The 19293-nt window shown below is 46.8% G+C and overlaps 1 protein-coding gene across 1 annotated transcript in view; it reads right to left on the reverse strand.

Moving 5' to 3' along the window:
• Positions 1-19074, reverse strand: part of DUSP3 (dual specificity phosphatase 3) — a 188288-nt gene extending 169214 nt beyond the window's left edge. Inside the window, exon 1 of the mRNA XM_077459586.1 lies at positions 18884-19074. Coding sequence (XP_077315712.1) covers positions 18884-19005 — 122 coding nt within the window. The 5' untranslated portion in view covers positions 19006-19074. The remainder of the gene's footprint in view (positions 1-18883) is intronic.
• Between the last annotated feature and the right edge of the window lie 219 nt (positions 19075-19293).

A 19293-nucleotide genomic window follows, 5' to 3' on the forward strand; every position in this document is an offset into this window, starting at 1 on the left:
TGGCATTGATGGACACTGATATGTGGCACTGATGGGCGACATGGATGGGCACTGATAGGTGGCACAAATTGGCACTGATAGCTGGCACGGATTGGCATGGATGGGCGGTACAGATGGGTATGGATGGGCGGTACAGATGGGTATGGATGGGCGGCACAGATGGGCATGGATGGGCGGCACAGATGGGCATGGATGGGCGGCACTGATAGGTGGCACGGATAGGCACCGATAGGTGGCACGGATGGGCACCGATAGGTGGCACGGATGGGCACCGATAGGTGGCACGGATGGGCACCGATAGGTGGCACGGATGGGCACCGATAGGCGGCATTGTATTATGTTATACTGTACTAATGGATGCCAATCAGTGCCAAACAAAAATGCATGCCAATCAGTGATGCCCATTGTAGGCACTGATTGGCATCCATTATGGGCACGGATTGGCATCCACAGACTGACACACAGACTGACATCCCACAACAACGATCGCGCGATGCGCGCCCCCAGTCAGGATTTTGAAATCCCTTTGCAGCCATCATTTGCCTATAGGGAGGGCAGCAAGTGGTTAAGCTGTACTAAGGCTCAGTTCACCCTGCCACGACCTGCAAGTCACGCGACTTAAACTGCGACTTTGCCTGACGACTTCGGCATGACTTTGAAGCAACTTCAGGGAATGCCTGTGTAATCTTCTTGTAATGTCGGATCCAAATCACATCAATTAAGATGAGGATCCAACTTGGACGCAACTTCCATTACAGTCTATGGGCACAAGTCAGATAGAAGTCACCTTGAAATAGTAGAGGATCTTTTTATAAAGTTGGAGCGACTTCAGTAGTTCTCATTAAGACAGTTCTCATTGACTAACATGGGATGTCACATGTCACACAACTTGGGGTCTCACAAGTCAGATCCCAAGTCACAGCAGTGTGAACTGAGCCTTCAAACAAAAGATAACTGGAATACAAGTGGCTGCTATGGGCAGCACCCCCTATTTTTGCCAATATGAAGAAATCCCCACTGTTTAATATTTTCCTTACCAACTGACAGATTACATTTTATCATACATATCTAAAATCTGCTGCCAAGGAAGACTGCATTCATTTATTTATTTTTATTCTAGCGTTCAATATTACTTAATTTTATGGAGGATATGAAGCTCCAAAATCTTACGCCTGCCATTAAGTAGGTTTAAATTGTAAATACATTTACGGGAAGGGTCATGCATTCATGGAATAGGTTTCAATCACAAAACAGAACAACAATTCAGTAATGCATTGCAGAAAAACACTTTTAAACAAATCAGAAAAAGTCTGCTTCAACCTGCATACTGAGCGTTTATCAATTTACTGTAATTACAGCTTTACGGCAACCGTAAACCTCACCAAACCGGAAGCTTTAGGGTAAATATGGAATAGGAGTTCTAGGGTACATGCCCATGGTTGTTTACAGACACAACATGTCCCAAAACATAAAATTTCCAGTGCCCAGAGAGCTGCAGCTAGCGCCTACAGCTAGCAAGAGAAGTGCTATTCTTCTCGAAGACCACCAAGAGAAGTGAATTGCTCTTCGTGGTTGTACTCCTGTAAATAGCATAACATATTTCATCAAACATGAAACTTCCACATACAGAGTTCCAAGTGCACTAAATACAGAGAGCAGGGTTCATGAGTGTGCTATGTACAGACAGCAGAGTTCAGGAGTGTGCTATGTACAGACAGCAGGGTTCAGAGGTGTGCCATGTACAGAGAGCAGGGTTCAGGAGTGTGCTATGTACAGAGAGCAGAGTTCAGAGGTGTGCCATGTACAGACAGCAGAGTTCAGGGGTGTGCTATGTACAGAGAGCAGGGTTCAGGAGTGTGCTATGTACAGAGAGCAGGGTTCAGGAGTGTGCTATGTACAGAGAGCAGGGTTCAGGAGTGTGCTATGTACAGAGAGCAGGGTTCAGGAGTGTGCTATGTACAGAGAGCAGGGTTCAGAGGTGTGCTATGTACAGAGAGCAGGGTTCAGGGGTGTGCTATGTACAGAGAGCAGAGTTCAGGAGTGTGCTATGTACAGAGAGCAGGGTTCAGGAGTGTGCTATGTACAGAGAGCAGGGTTCAGGAGTGTGCTATGTACAGAGAGCAGGGTTCAGAGGTGTGCTATGTACAGAGAGCAGGGTTCAGGGGTGTGCTATGTACAGAGAGCAGAGTTCAGGAGTGTGCTATGTACAGAGAGCAGGGTTCAGGAGTGTGCTATGTACAGAGAGCAGGGTTCAGGAGTGTGCCATGTACAGAGAGCAGGGTTCAGGAGTGTGCCATGTACAGAGAGCAGGGTTCAGGAGTGTGCCATGTACAGAGAGCAGAGTTCAGGAGTGTGCCATGTACAGACAGCAGAGTTCAGGAGTGTGCTATGTACAGACAGCAGAGTTCAGGAGTGTGCTATGTACAGAAAGCAGGGTTCAGGAGTGTGCTATGTACAGAGAGCAGGGTTCAGAGGTGTGCCATGTACAGAGAGCAGAGTTCAGGAGTGTGCTATGTACAGAGAGCAGAGTTCAGGAGTGTGCTATGTACAGAGAGCAGAGTTCAGGAGTGTGCTATGTACAGACAGCAGAGTTCAGGAGTGTGCTATGTACAGAAAGCAGGGTTCAGGAGTGTGCTATGTACAGAGAGCAGGGTTCAGAGGTGTGCTATGTACAGAGAGCAGGGTTCAGGGGTGTGCTATGTACAGAGAGCAGAGTTCAGGAGTGTGCTATGTACAGAGAGCAGGGTTCAGGAGTGTGCTATATACAGACAGCAGGGTTCAGGAGTGTGCCATGTACAGACAGCAGGGTTCAGGAGTGTGCCATGTACAGAGAGCAGGGTTCAGGAGTGTGCTATGTACAGACAGCAGAGTTCAGGAGTGTGCTATGTACAGACAGCAGAGTTCAGGAGTGTGCTATGTACAGAGAGCAGGGTTCAGGAGTGTGCTATGTACAGAGAGCAGGGTTCAGAGGTGTGCTATGTACAGAGAGCAGGGTTCAGGGGTGTGCTATGTACAGAGAGCAGAGTTCAGGAGTGTGCTATGTACAGAGAGCAGAGTTCAGGAGTGTGCTATGTACAGACAGCAGAGTTCAGGAGTGTGCTATGTACAGAAAGCAGGGTTCAGGAGTGTGCTATGTACAGAGAGCAGGGTTCAGAGGTGTGCTATGTACAGAGAGCAGGGTTCAGGGGTGTGCTATGTACAGAGAGCAGAGTTCAGGAGTGTGCTATGTACAGAGAGCAGGGTTCAGGAGTGTGCTATATACAGACAGCAGGGTTCAGGAGTGTGCCATGTACAGACAGCAGGGTTCAGGAGTGTGCCATGTACAGAGAGCAGGGTTCAGGAGTGTGCTATGTACAGACAGCAGAGTTCAGGAGTGTGCTATGTACAGACAGCAGAGTTCAGGAGTGTGCTATGTACAGAGAGCAGGGTTCAGGAGTGTGCTATGTACAGAGAGCAGGGTTCAGAGGTGTGCTATGTACAGAGAGCAGGGTTCAGGGGTGTGCTATGTACAGAGAGCAGGGTTCAGAGGTGTGCTATGTACAGAGAGCAGGGTTCAGAGGTGTGCTATGTACAGAGAGCAGGGTTCAGAGGTGTGCTATGTACAGAGAGCAGGGTTCAGGAGTGTGCTATGTACAGAGAGCAGGGTTCAGGGGTGTGCTATGTACAGAGAGCAGAGTTCAGGAGTGTGCTATGTACAGAGAGCAGGGTTCAGGAGTGTGCTATGTACAGAGAGCAGGGTTCAGGAGTGTGCTATGTACAGAGAGCAGGGTTCAGAGGTGTGCTATGTACAGAGAGCAGGGTTCAGAGGTGTGCTATGTACAGAGAGCAGGGTTCAGGAGTGTGCTATGTACAGAGAGCAGGGTTCAGGGGTGTGCTATGTACAGAGAGCAGAGTTCAGGAGTGTGCTATGTACAGAGAGCAGGGTTCAGGAGTGTGCTATGTACAGAGAGCAGGGTTCAGGAGTGTGCTATGTACAGAGAGCAGGGTTCAGGAGTGTGCTATGTACAGAGAGCAGGGTTCAGGAGTGTGCTATGTACAGAGAGCAGGGTTCAGGAGTGTGCTATGTACAGAGAGCAGGGTTCAGGAGTGTGCTATGTACAGAGAGCAGGGTTCAGGAGTGTGCTATGTACAGAGAGCAGGGTTCAGAGGTGTGCTATGTACAGAGAGCAGGGTTCAGGGGTGTGCTATGTACAGAGAGCAGAGTTCAGGAGTGTGCTATGTACAGAGAGCAGGGTTCAGGGGTGTGCTATGTACATAGAGCAGGGTTCAGGGGTGTGCTATGTACAGAGAGCAGGGTTCAGGGGTCTACCACATACAGAATGCAGTGTTCAGTAGTGAACTATGTACAAAGTGCAGAGAGAAGCTCAGTTCAGCAGCAGTCTCTGCCAACCTCAAATTTGGCATTTTCCTTTACATTCAGTGGTAATGGTAAAAAGGACAAATAGAGAGGGTCAATGTCCCTAATAGGGCCAGAGACAATGACAGCAGTCAGACAGGCATTGTATTCCCTCACCATGCTATCCAATACAAAAAAAAAAAAAAATTGCCTTTAGTTATACTTTAATACCTCACACTGTCTCTATCACATGAGAAATAATCACTCACATTTCTTCAATGCACCACACCAAATATCAGTCTCATCTTCGCTGTCTTTGGGAACGTCAGCTCCACTGCCCCGTTTCCAGCTTAAAGTGGAAGTAAACTCCCCTATCGTTTTCAGCCAAGGAAGCTGCCATCTTTGCCTCCGTTTAATCTTCAACTGCTATGGTGCTGCACATGTGATTCGTTATGACACCAGCCATTGGATGGTTTGATAGTTTGGCTGAGAGCACAGCCAATGTGCAGTTAGCATTCCCGGCATGCCTTTTTTTTTTTTTTACTGTTTAAATCCATGGGTTTACTTCCACTTTAAACAATCTTCAGCAACACAGCCCTGCACCACAGATTACACGCTGGTGTCTCCTATTCAACCTCTATTGCCCCAAGTCCACTGACACACTTCTCCTGTTCCAGCGTCAGTATCCTTCCTAACACCCTCCTTTGTGCAGACGACACGATTCCAATTATTTCCACTGTCCCACAATAACCTGCTTCAATGTTAGTGGGCCCAGGCCCTCAGCGTGGATTTTGACCTAGTTTGTAAAACCCTCTGTGTGAAGAGCTCGTCTTCCACGCTGCTGCTTTATACATTTGTAAATGGGTGCCCAATTGTTACCAATAACCACCATTTTTGAGTTCAAATTTAACTGTCATGCCCTCCATACACTTCTTTACATACTACCTTTTGTCATACCCTTTACAATCCTCTTTTGCACATAATTGCCCAATGTCGTACCCTACACACGCCTCTCCTACACATACTACTCACTGTCACACCCTACGCTCCTCTCTCCTGCACATACTGCCCACTGTCACACCCACTGTTCCTCTCTTGCACATACTGCCCTCTGGTACACCCTCCGCTCCTCTCTCTTGCACATGTTGCCCACTGTCCCACATCTGCTCCTCTCTTGCACATACTGCCCACTGTCACATCCTCTTATCCTCTCTCTTGCACATATTGTTCCCTGTCACACTCTCCTCTGCTCTCTTTTGCATATACTGCCCACTGTCCACTCCTCTCTCGTGAACATACTACCCACTATCATACCCTCCGCTCCTCTATCTTGAACATACTACATGCTGTCATACCCTCTGCATTCCTCTTCTGCACATACAGAATAGGTACATCTGACTTACAAACGACTCCTACTTACAAACGGAAGGAGACAACAGGAAGTGAGAGGGAATCTACCCCTAGGAAGGGAAATTCACTCCTGTAATAGTTATTATGAGTAAAGTGTACCTCCACTGATGCTTTATCACCAAGGCTTGTTTCCACAAGCCAAAGTTTTCAAAATCCAATTGCCATTAAGACAGAAAGTGAGGTGAAATCTTCTGAACAGGGGCACAAACAGTAAAATAAAGGTTACAGGGGGGGTTAACCCTTCCCTATGCTATCCAAAAAGCGTAAAAATATTTTTTTTGGCTGGAGCTACACTTAAAATATATACCTGTTCCAACTTACAAACAGATTCAACTTAAGAACAAACCTACAGTCCCTATCTTGTTTGTAACCCGGGGGCAGCCTGTATATAATAAAGACTATCTACTTCTGTTGCAAACAGGGAACCAAGCAGCTAACCCTAATGTTCAGGTATTACAAACATAAATCAAAGTGCACTAAATAAAGGAAGCCCTACACCATAAAATGTAACACAATAAAAAATAAAGTGACAATAAACCAATTCATGCATGAATGATCATCATAGAGTGTGTACTCAAGTAGACAGTAGCGAGTCTCTATTCTCCCATGCCTTAAAATAATTGGTGATACAAGTTCCAATACCACAATATAAAGTCTGGGGTGAAAGTAACTTGCATCACTCGTTATTACATGTAGTGCTCTTCTTGTGAAATCTTCCACCATTCCACTGTGCACAAAATGATTATTAAAGGTTTACCAGAATGCCATGACCTTCTAAACCTGGCTGGTCATGGTAAGCATGTATAAATATCTCCCAGTGGTTCAGCTCATCCATAATACACAGGATATCCATGGACTCCACTCCCAGATGTAACAGGGTAATATGTATTTAAAACAAAAAAGCCTGCAATAGTATGAAATCCCTTTTAAAATCGAATTTATTAAGCAAGATATGTATTCACATAGGATCAGTAGTAACAGTTTTCCCAACAACATACAGTCAGTATCCATTGAGAAAGTCCAATTGGCATGTGTGATGACATCACTGTGTAAGGTCACACCCCTTGCCATGGGTCATTGAAAGCACTGCAACTGGGCTTATTGTTACTTTTTTATTAATGAGTTACATTGTTGGATGCAGAGCTACTTTTATTTAATGCACATTTTAGTTAGTGCCTCATGCTTTAATATGGGCATGTGATTCAGTTCCCCTCCTTCCATGTGATGGTATAAGTGCTTGTTGATCGTCTACTCAGGTACCCATGCTGAGGAGAGATATAAGGGCTTACTTTATTCACTTCCAGTGTCCAAATAGATCAGCAGGGGCACAAAAGGGAATGCCAGTATACGCAGCTGGGGAACGGAGACGTTAAAGTGATTGTAAAGGCTAATATATATATTTTTTTTAAAATAACAAATACGTAATACTTACCTGCTCTGTGCAATGTATTGCACAGAGCATCCCCAAACCACATCTTCTGGGGTCCCCTGCCGGCATTCTCCACTCCTCCTCTTCTGTGTGCCACCATTGGAAACTGTAGGCATAGGGAGAGGTGGGGGCAATACAAATACTGGGACATCTTATCCTTAATGCAGGGAATGCATTAAAGTAAATATGTCCTCCTGACTTCAGAACCACTTTAAAGAGGAAGGAAACTTTCCCACTCTGATGCTTTTTTTAATTTAGTCCATTATAATAAGTCATTATCAGACTATAGCCACTGTAATGCAGCCCAAATCGCATATTACTTACTGTTTAAAGAAACATTAAAAAACTTGTTTCCAGGGGTAAGGCAGCACCATCTTAAGTATTGTTTTCTGAGTCCACAGTGGAGTGTATTTCCGCCCTTACATTGAGCACTTCCTGTACTGTTAACCCAGCCTCCTTCTCAATCCAAAGTTTCCATGGCAACCCTGCTTCCCTGTTCATAGCTTACTTGTTTATTTCATAGTATTTACTTGTGCCGATGTCTAATGTTTCCCTTTGTCAGACTTATCAGCTTCAGCTGATAAGGCCTCTTTCACACGTGGCGGATCAGTAATGATCCGCCCCGTGATGATCCGCTCGCTCAGCGGGGATCGCCCTGTTGTCCCCGCTGAGCTGGCGGCGGACAGGGCGGTCTCCGCACACTGTGCAGGGACCGCCCTGTCAGCTCTCCGCTCTCCTCTATGGGGATCGGATGAGCACGAACCGCCTGTCCGTGTTCATCCGATCCGCTCTGCAGATGGACAGAAAAATAGGATTTTCCTCCGTCTGCAGAATCGGACAGTTGCGGAGGCGGACAATAGCGGGTGTCTGCGGATGCTCATCCGCAGACAGCCGCTATCCCATAGGGATGAATGTATGCCCGTATTTCATCCGCAAACGGATGGATGAAATACGGACATATCGTCTGCATGTGTGAAAGGGGCCTAAGACTGCAGTAATGGCCAATATTTAGACTGCATGTGAGGTCACATGGTATGTAGGAGGAAGCTCTGAGTGATTAGCAGAGTTCAGTGTTGTGTGCCATAGGAAGTCCTGATAACAGATAGATAAGACATAGAGAGTGTGCCTTGAATCAGGGTAGACCTGGGCATGCTCAGTGACTTCATTCTACAGAACAACAAGGATTACAACAATACTAAGCAAGTAAGGAGATATCTACAGTGTTCATTGGGGTTTTTTTATAATGATTTACATGGGACAAAGTTGCGGGGGAGGGTTTACAACCACTTTAAGCAAACTTGTTGTTTTGCCTTGCATAAGCAAAGCACAGGTTTGCTTTAAGTGCCTTGCCATCAAGACACTCGTATAAACTCCATTATTTTCAACAGTCTCCAGTTTTAAGTTTCTAGTTCAGATATTTTTTCTAGAACTAAATGTGTTTTAGTGCTGACCATAATCCAATAATCTCCTTTATTACAGCCTGCTAGATTCAATTTTGATGGACCATTTGAGCAGAGCACCTGTAAGAGAAACAGCTTTTCCTTGTAGTGAACAGGTGATGCACTGACAAGTAGCATTGGGTAGGAGATGCATCTATGTCAAGGTAATTGGATTGCATGGTCACAGCAGTCCTGCAACCCAGGTGCCAACCTTGGAAGAAAAAGGAATAGTATGTGCTCACAATCATGTGGAACTCCAAAAAGACTTACGGGATGGGTTATGCTTAGGATACAGAATAGTTGAACAGAAGAAGCCAGGGCTGACCGCAGGTAAGAAACAGATTCTTACCAGCTGTTGTAAACTCTGCCTGCACTGTGTACAAATAGCTGCAGCAGATAGCAGATAACTGTCACTCTGCACAAATCAATGGGCGGAATTGTTGCTATTTGCATGTAATCATTTATGTAAATAGAGCCTCTGACTGACCCTGGACACAGCCAGCTTTTCTGTGGAGATTTGGCCGCACAAAAACTGGCCACAGCCAACTGCCCAGTTTTTATATAGCCACAGCACAGGGTTCTGCTGCATCCAGAGGCAGTGTTTATCCACCTCTGAACATAGCAAACTATCCCTTGTTATTCGGTTCCCACAATGTTGTCAACATAGGGAACCAATGAGGAAGCCACCACGAGGGAACCATTGAAGAAGCCACCACGAGGGAACCAATGAAGAAGCCACCACGAGGGAACCAATGAAGAAGCCACCACGAGGGAACCATTGAAGAAGCCACCACGAGGGAACCAATGAAGAAGCCACCACGAGGGAACCATTGAAGAAGCCACCACGAGGGAACCATTGAAGAAGCCACCACGAGGGAACCATTGAAGAAGCCACCACGAGGGAACCATTGAAGAAGCCACCACGAGGGAACCATTGAAGAAGCCACCACGAGGGAACCATTGAAGAAGCCACCACGAGGGAATCAATGAAGAAGTCACCACGAGGGAACCATTGAAGAAGTCACCACGAGGGAACCATTGAAGAAGACATCATGAGGTAACCAATAAAGTAGCCAATACAAATGGAACCAATGAAAAAGCCAACATGAGGGAACCAATGAAGAAGCCAACATAAGGAATCAATGACCACTACAATGGAAAGCCCATTAAGGGCATTCTAGTAAAGTGTCTAAAGCATGTGCCTGCTACAAGCTGCAAAATACTATTATTATTTTTATTATACAGGCTTTATATAGCGCCAACAGTTTGTGAAGCACTTTACAACATGAAAGCAGACAGTACAGTTACAATACAATTCAATACAGAAGGAATCAGAAGGCCCTGCTTGTTAGAGCTTCCAATCTAGGAGGGATTCCCTTAGCCATTAAAGTGAACCTGAACATGAAGTAAACCCCATCTTTCTGACATCCCTCCTCCTCCTCCTCTCCAAGGACTAGTCTACTTATTGCCTGACTACTGAAGGATCTCTCCAAGCCTGGAGTGACAGCACCTACCTTATTCTAGAGGGAAGAAACTCTATGCAGGACTTGAGGAGAGATTCCCCATTTGTTTTGTTTGTTCCTGCGATTTGATACAACATCCAACATTGCTGATTTGACACCAACATTTGACGGCAGTCAACATTTCTCTTATACCTTTTTGTACAGTTCACACACTGATCTTTACTGTCTTAAACTTACGATGAATAGTGGATCCTTACGACCCCCAAAAACATTCACTTACAGTCTTACACAGAATATAAAAAAAATAGACTGTATTTTGAGTTTAAAGCAGAACTATATCAATTGATTTAAAGGTTTGCCAAAGCAGTTTGAATCAAGCCAAGTCATGATTGATAACTGTCACAGTGGCTTACACTCCCAACCAAATGATAACATGCACACCACCAGGTAACTGCAGCTCAGACAGAGGCCAAGATGGCAGCTTCCTTCTCTGTAAAGGTTAAGAGGGTTTAGTCCTGCTTTAACTGCTTCCGGACTGCCCACCATACATATAGTGCACAAGCCGGCCCAGCTGCACGAAACAATGTACTAGTACATGGTTTCCTCCTCCTGAGTCTGGGGCACGCGGGAGCCAATCAGTGGGTCTGACAGCCATAATGGCCACCAGCCAACCGGATACATTCATAGGCGAGGCAGAACGGGTGGTCTGCCTATGTAAACAAGGCAGACCATCATTCTGCCACAGAGGAAGAGAGATCTGCGATTCCTGCTAATCAGGAAGACAGATTCCTCTTCCTCTAGTCAGTCCATCCCCCACACAGCTAGAAAGCATTCCCTAGGAGCACACTTGATTGCCCCTGATGTTAACCACTTCCTTGCCAGTGTCATTTATACAGTAACAGTGCAATTTTTTTTAGCACTGATCACTGTATTAGTGTCAATGGTCCCCAAAAAGTGTCACTTAGTGTCCGATGTCTGGCAGAGAGGTGTGTGTGGTGTTGGGGGTTCCATTCATGTACAGCAGATGTGCTTCAGGGCTCCAGATAACATAAACTAGTGTCATCTATGCGCATGCATTGGAATCCCTATATATGTACGCAGATATGCTGGGAGTCGCCAGATTGCAAATATTTGGCAGAAAGCAGTGTTGTGTCTGCGCATGAGCTAGATTTTTGATGGAAATGCAGAAGAGGGGGTGGGGGGGAGGGGAGGTAATATAGTTGGGGTGAAATTCCTCTTTAAAGACCATCCCATTGTCATTGTGCTGCATTGGTATTTCACTTGAACTTATGGCCAAAGCACAGGCCCGCTTCAATGGCCCCAGCAGTATATATATTCATGTGCTCCTTTGTGGGGACCCCAGTCTGATGTTCTAGCTTACACAGGGCTGAGGACTGTCAGTCTGCCCCTTCGTGACAGTGCTAAGCCAATCACCAGGCAGCAGTGCTGTCACATGAGAGGAATGCGAGCCATTCACAAGCTCCCCGGTACCTGAAATGCCCGGTATAGCTGCTCCTGGTAACTGAATGAAGCAGTGGGGGAGTGAAGGGAAGGTAAAGCCTTTCTTTTAAAAGGTTTATATACTCCAAGGTTGCTGCTGTTTGCTTGTTGTGACAACTGAGGGAAACAAACCTTGGTCAATAGGTGTGCTTTCCAACCCAAATCACCCGCCAACATCCACTGAGGGCTCCATTTATAACACTGAGCAGACATCATCATCCACTTTCTAGTCTACTTCTCAGCACTACAGCACACCACGGTCTATTCATAAAATGCAGACTATGGTATGGAGCCTTGGTATCCTAAGGAACACTCGCTATCTAATTGGAGGAGAACCAGCCATGTGATCATGAGAAGTCACGTGATGATGCTCTCCTTTTTTTCCAACAACTTCCATTCACTGGCATTTCACTTTGCCTTCCCTGGACTCCTGAAGCTAGAAGAGCACTGGAGGAGCACACTGGTAAAGCCCACAACAGAGGGATATTTCTAGAAGTTAGTGATGTGGCTGCCACAGGGTGATTTCTGGAGTGGCATTTATAATAATAAGCATCCATCACTTCACTGTTTAAAAACATATGGTGGAAAATAAAAGGGGAACCTGCAGTGTTGTCCTCCTGCTCAGGTGACACATCCTCGGTCTTGTGCTGCCATCATCTTCTCTGACATCATGGGGAGCTGCTTCTTCTGGGTTCAGGAGGACAACCCCCAATGATATGTGACAGCTCCCCACACTGGCAGCTGTGTGTCTCTGCTCCTACAGCTCCCAGAAATATCTCAGGAGGCTTCAAAAAAGAAGACCGGGCATTCTTGCCCGAGAAGGGTGGCTGGGGGTGGTCTGACGCAAAAAAAAAAAAAGCAAAAAAAAAAAAATGTTTTTGCATTTTTTGATTGCAGAGGGGAGGGTTGGAGTGCCATAACCTCTAGTACATTTTCTGAGTAACAGTCTGCATTAAAGTGGAACTAACCATGGAAACTGCCATCTTGGCTTCTGTCTGATCTGCAGTTGCCATGGTACTGCACATGTGATCAGGTATGACAGCCATTCGAGAGTACAAGCAACTGTGACTGTTATCATCTGTGACAGGTCTTGAACATAACAGTTTTGAAAACCATTAAATTGATGAGTGTTTCACTTCGAGTGGTTAACCCCTTCATGCCCACATAACACATACAGTATATGCAGCCTCGCTGGACTAAACTTTTTGCAGTAGGGCTGTATATCTGCGTATCTGTCTATGTGGTGGGAGCGCACCGCACGTTCTCAGCACAGAGACCGGGGTCTCACACTAACGATTGGGACACAGAACTCCGACTCTGGGTCATCAGGTCGCTGTGATAGGCTCTGATTGGCTACCACAGTGATCAGTCACTGAAGCCCGCCCCTGAGTTTCTCTCTTAGTGAATGGAGAGAAAAGATGCATCTCCTTGCGGAGAAAAACAAACAAACGTGTTTAAAACATAATAAAAAAAAAATCAAAAATAGCTAGATCACAGCCAGGGTTAGGATCCATTCACCCCTAGGTGATTGAAATCGCAGATAGAATCGCCTCAATTCTGACAATGATTCCAAATCGCGATAAATTTTCTGCAATTGCGGCAAATTGCACCATGGGATGCTGTCACCCAAAAGAATCGCCTGCTTCTTTTTATTGACAATTTTCCAAGATTGCAGCGTCTTTTATTACATGACAATCGCGGCGCAATTGGGGTACTATTAAGTAGCAATGGCATTGCAAAGCATCCTTTGTGTTGCCGCAATTGTGGCGATTCCACCTGCAATTCAAATCACCTAGGTGTGAATAGAGCCTTAGGCTCCATTCACACCTGAGCGTTTTCAGCTCATAAAACGCCTCAACAAGCAAAATCCCATTCATTTCAATGGCACCTGTTCACATCCAAGCGTTTTGTCACCTGAAGCAAAACGCCGTAACCACTTGCTCACTGGGCACTTAAACCTCCTTCCTAAACCAGACCAACTGTCAGATTTCGGTGCTCTCACATTTTGAATGACAATTACTCAGTCATGCAACACTGTTCCTATATGACATTGTTGTTCTTTTTTTCACATAAATAGATCTTTCTTTTGGTGGTATTTAATCACCGCTGGGTTTTTTATTTATTTATAAAAGGAAAAAGACTGAAAATTCTGAAATGCATTTTTCTTCGTTTCCGTTATAAAATTATGCAAATTAGTAATTTTTCTTCATACATTTTGGCCAAAATGTATACCGCTACATATCTTTGGTAATAATAACCCAAATCGGTGCATATTATTTGGTCTTTGTGAAATTTATAGAGTCCACAAGCTGTGGTGCAAATATCTGAAAATTGATCACACCTGAAGTAATGACGGCCTCATTTCTTGTGACCCCAACATGGCAGAAAAGTACAAATACCCCCCATATGACCCCTTTTTGGAAAGTAGACATTCCAAGGTATTTATTAAGAGGCATGAGGAGTTTTTTTTAAGTCATTCTTTTTCCCACGATTCTTTGAAAAATCAAGATTTTCTTTCTTCTTTTTTCTTTTTCACAAAATTGTCATATTATCAGGTTATTTCTCACACACAGCATATGCATACCACAAATTACACTGCAAAACACATTCTGCTATTACTCCCGAGTACGGCGATACCACATGTGTGAGACTTTTACACACCATGGCCACATACAGAGGCCCAACATGCAGGGAGCGCCGTCAGATGTTCTGGAGCATAAAGTACACCTCCAATTTCTTGACCACCTATTATACTTTTGAAGGCCCTGGAGCACCAAAAATTACCCCATTTTGGAAAGAAAAAAACACCCCAAAGTATAATCTATGAGGCATAATCAGTCTTTTGAACAGGCCATTTCTTTCTACAAGTTTTTGGAAAATGTGTAAAGGAAACGCGCGTTTTTTTTTGTTTTTTAAAACACAAAATTGTCCATTTATACAATATTTCTAACACAAAGCATGTACACAGTACATATAAATATAGTACGGCATTCCACATGTGTGAGACCTTTACACAGCCTGGCCACATACAGAGGCCCAACATGCAGGGAGCGCCGTCAGATGTTCTGGCTGAGCCGAGTATGGATGGATGAGTGTGGATGGCTGGCTGGCTGACTGGAGTGGGCACATATCAGCATTGTGGGCACTAGAGACCCAGCCTGCAGCACCTGATCTCTCCCCTCTCACTGTACTGATCTATACAGAGAGGAACCAGACATGTGCGCCGACACTCGATTCTGGGAGGAAGTCAATGTATACCCTCCCAGAGTTATCGAGCCGGGCTGGGTAATTATTATTTTTTTTTTAAAATAACAAACATATCATACTTACCACCACTGCGCAGCTCGTTTTGCACAGAGTGGCCCCGGACATCCTATTCTGGGGTCCCTCGGTGGCTCCTCCCAGGGGGGGTTACCTTGCGGGCTCGCTCCTGAGTCCAGAATTCAGCGTCCATAGAGGCTGAATGCAGGATTTGGCCCCACCCCCCGGGACATTGGATTTGATTGACAGCAGTGGGAGCCAATGGCTGCGCAGCTATCAATCTATCCAATCAAAAGCCGGGAGCCCATGGAGAGAGAAACAGCGCGTCCCCGCTGACTGAATGAAGGGGTTCAGGTAAGTAAACAGGGGTCTGGGGGATCGGTGACTGTCAGGTGTTTTTTCACCTTAATGCATATGCTGAATAATCACAAGCCTTTATAACCCCTTTAAGCTCAAAAAAGAACACGAGCTTCTTTGGGGCACATCACAGGCAGTTTTTCAGCTTTTTACATTTGGTGCAAAATCATGGCAAAATTGAAGTAAAAACGCAAAGCTTTGAAATGTTTAGGTGTGAATGCAGCCTTAGCGTTTGGGTCAAAGGTCAAGATCAGGGTCAAAGGTCATGGCCAGGATATTTTGGGGAGAATATTTTTGAAATTAGTGTCAGGGCCATTGGCTCCCGCTGCTGTCAATCACAGCCAGTGAGCCAATGAGCAGAGAAAGGGGGTTGGGGCCAAGCACCGACTCTGCATGTGAATGGACATGTAGAGCGGCGGCTCAGGAGTGAGCACACACCAGTGCCCCCATAGCAAGCTGCTTGTTCTGGGAGCACTTGGCAGGGGGGAGGGCCCAGGAGTGCTGGCAGGGGACCTGAGAAGAGAAGGATCTGGGCTGCTCTGTGCAAAACCACTACCCAAATGCCTTTAATATCACTTTAATGCCCAGCTGCTGCACACGTGTCCATGGCAGTCTGAGGTTGTGTGCTGACAGTGTAGTCACTGCACTCTCCCGCACTCTGATCTGTCATTGATAGCTCTCTCTCTCTGATGGCAGCCAGCAGAACAGACTCCTGATCATATGACCACTGTGACAGCCAATCAGCCAACATATGATGGAGAAGCTGTGCCACCTCCTGGCATTAAAGTGGAAGTAAAGCCATTGATTTAGGATTTCCTAGCATAGTGGTGAATGATAAGGACCCTTTTACATGGCATTTAGATCAGGTTTGTCTGTCTGTTTTTCAAGTGGACCTGATTGCAAGCTCTATGGTTAGGCTGACCTAAATGGACCTGGGTCAGTTCTTACCACCTACCTCCCAGTCTGTCCACAGAAGAGGCCTGGCTCCTAGACCTAAAAATAACAGGTGGCAGGTCATGGGGCTGCTGTGCAAATATAGGCACAGGTGTCACAGCAGTGACATTGATCCCGTCCAGCTAGGATCTGCTCACCCATCATCCCTACTGAACAGAGCCCTCCAGCTCTCTGAGAAAGGGGCCTGTCACAGTTGTTTGTGTTCTCAATGGAACTGTCAAGACATCATGGCGGGTGTCATGACTGCACCATGACAACTATAGATGAGGCAGAGGCTGATAGGACGGCAGGCAGCTTCCTTGTGTGTAGACGAGAGGAGGGTGTAGTTGTGTGTACAGTGTAGAGGAGAGGAGGGTGTAGTTATGTGTACATTGTAGAGGAGAGGAGGGTGTCGTTGGGGGGGGGTCAATATGAGGAGAGGAGGGAGTAGTAGTGTGTACAGTGTAGATGTGAGGAGAGGAGTGACAGGTGTCAGTATGAGGAGAGGAGGGTGTAGTAGTGTGTACATTGTAGATGTGAGGAGAGGAGGGTGTTGTGGGGGGTGGGGGTTGTGACAGGTGTCAGTATGAGGAGAGAAGGGTATAGTAGTGTATACAGTGTAGATGTGAGGAGAGGAGGGTGCCATTGGGGGGAGGGGAGGTGACAGGTGTCAGTATGAGGATATGAGGAGAGGAGGGTGTAGTAGTGTGTACAGTAGATGTGAGGAGAGGAGCGACAGGTGTCAGTATGAGGAGAGGATGGTGTAGCAGTGTGCACAGTGTAGATGTGAGGAGAGGAGGGTGGGGGGGGGGGGGGGAGGGGGGTGACAGGTGTCAGTATGAGGATATGAGGAGAGGAGGGAATATTAGTGTGTACAGTGTAGATGTGAGGAAAGGAGTGACAGGTGTCAGTATGAGGAGAGGAGGGAGTATTAGTGTGTACAGTGTAGATGTGAGGAAAGGAGTGACAGGTGTCAGTATGAGGAGAGGAGGGAGTAGTAGTGTGTACAGTGTAGATGTGAGGAGAGAAGTGACAGGTGTCAGTATGAGGAGAGGAGGAAGTATTAGTGTGTACAGTGTAGATGTGAGGAAAGAAGTGACAGGTGTCAGTATGAGGAGAGGAGGGAGTAGTAGTGTGTACAGTGTAGATGTGAGGAGAGGAGTGACAGGTGTCAGTATGAGGAGAGGAGGGTGTAGTAGTGTGTACAGTGCAGATGTGAGGAGAGGAGGGTGTTGTGGGGGAGGGGGTGACAGGTGTCAGTATGAGGAGAGGAGGGTGTAGTAGTGTGTACAGTAGATGTGAGGAGAGGAGTGACAGGTGTCAGTATGGAGGAGAGGAGGGTGTAGTAGTGTGTACAGTGTAGATGTGAGGAGAGGAGGGTGTCGGGGGGGGGGGGGGTGATTGGTGTCAGTATGAGGAAAGGAGGGAGTATTAGTGTGTACAGTGTAGATGTGAGGAGAGGAGTGACAGGTGTCAGTATGAGGAGAGGAGGGAGTAGTAGTGTGTACAGTGTAGATGTGAGGAGAGGAGTGACAGGTGTCAGTATGAGGAGAGGAGGGAGTAGTAGTGTGTACAGTGTAGATGTGAGGAGAGGAGTGACAGGTGTCAGTATGAGGAAAGGAGGGAGTAGTAGTGTGTACAGTGTAGATGTGAGGAGAGGAGTGACAGGTGTCAGTATGAGGAGAGGAGGGAGTAGTAGTGTGTACAGTGTAGATGTGAGGAGAGGAGTGACAGGTGTCAGTATGAGGAGAGGAGGGAGTAGTAGTGTATACAGTGTAGATGTGAGGAGAGGAGGGTGTCATGGGGGGGGGGGGGGTGTGACAGGTGTCAGTATGAGGAGAGGAGGGTGTAGTAGTGTGTACAGTGTAGATGTGAGGAGAGGAGGGTGTCGTGGGGGAGCAGTATGAGGAGAGGAGGGAGTAATAGTATGTACAGTGTAGATGTGAGGAGAGGAGTGACAGGTGTCAGTATGAGGAGAGGAGGGAGTAGTAGTGTGTACAGTGTAGATGTGAGGAGAGGAGTGACAGGTGTCAGTATGAGGAGAGGAGGGAGTAGTAGTGTATACAGTGTAGATGTGAGGAGAGGAGGGTGTCATGGGGGGGTCATTATGAGGAGAGGAGGGAGTAGTAGTGTGTACAGTGTAGATGTAAGGAGAGGAGGGTGTCATGGGGGGGTGACAGGTGTCAGTATGAGGAGAGGAGGGTATAGTAGTGTGTACAGTGTAGATGTGAGGAGAGGAGGTGTCGTTGGTGACAGGTGTCAGTATGAGGAGATGAGGGAGTAGTAGTATGTACAGTGTAGATGTGAGGAGAGGGGGGTGTCATGGGGGGGGGAGGGGGGTGTCATGGGGGGGGGGGGGTGACAGGGGTCAGTATGAGGAGAGGAGGGTATAGTAGTGTGTACAGTGTAGATGTGAGGAGAGGAGGGTGTTGTTGGGGTGGGGTGACAGGTGTCAGTATGAGGAGAGGAGGGTGTAGTAGTATGTACAGTGTAGATGTGAGGAGAGGAGGGTGCCGTTTGGGGGGTGACAGATGTCAGTGTGAGGAGAGGAGGGAGTAGTAGTGTATACAGTAGCTGTGAGGAGAGGAGTGACAGGTGTCAGTATGAGAGAAGAGTGTGTAGTAGTAGAGGAGTGTGAGGTGTGAGGCCTGTGTACGGCGGATGAGGTGACCGCACACCTCCCCTAGGAGAGTCTCTATGTATACACAATATACTCCCCGGTCCCCCCACACCCCGCCGGCCGCCAGTCACTCACGCGTTGCCCACGTAGATCCGGGGGAAGACCTCGTTGAAGTGCTGGGAGGGGAGGCAGTAGAAGCCGCCATCGTTGGCCAGCAGCTCATTGAGCGCCTGAACTGACACCTCATAGTCCGACATAACTACCGCCTCACACCGACGACACCCGATCCGGGCGGCCTGCAGCCTGTGACCCGCCCTCCTCAGCCGGGGGAGGAGGACTCCGAGCTCCGGGGAGACACAGGAGGACGGAGGAGCGACGTCTCCTCACCAACACCTCATAATAAGATACAGGGCACCCGACACCCCTATATATAATAAATGGCACCACTATATATGATACAGGGCACCCGACACCCCTATATTTAATACATGGCACCCCATATATAATACAGGGCACCCCACACCCCTATATATAATACAGGCACC

This window comes from Lithobates pipiens, unplaced genomic scaffold, assembly GCF_037356315.1.
Source record: "Lithobates pipiens isolate NorthernLeopardFrog02 unplaced genomic scaffold, aLitPip1_a1.2 Scaffold_28, whole genome shotgun sequence".
Lineage (NCBI taxonomy): Eukaryota > Metazoa > Chordata > Amphibia > Anura > Ranidae > Lithobates > Lithobates pipiens.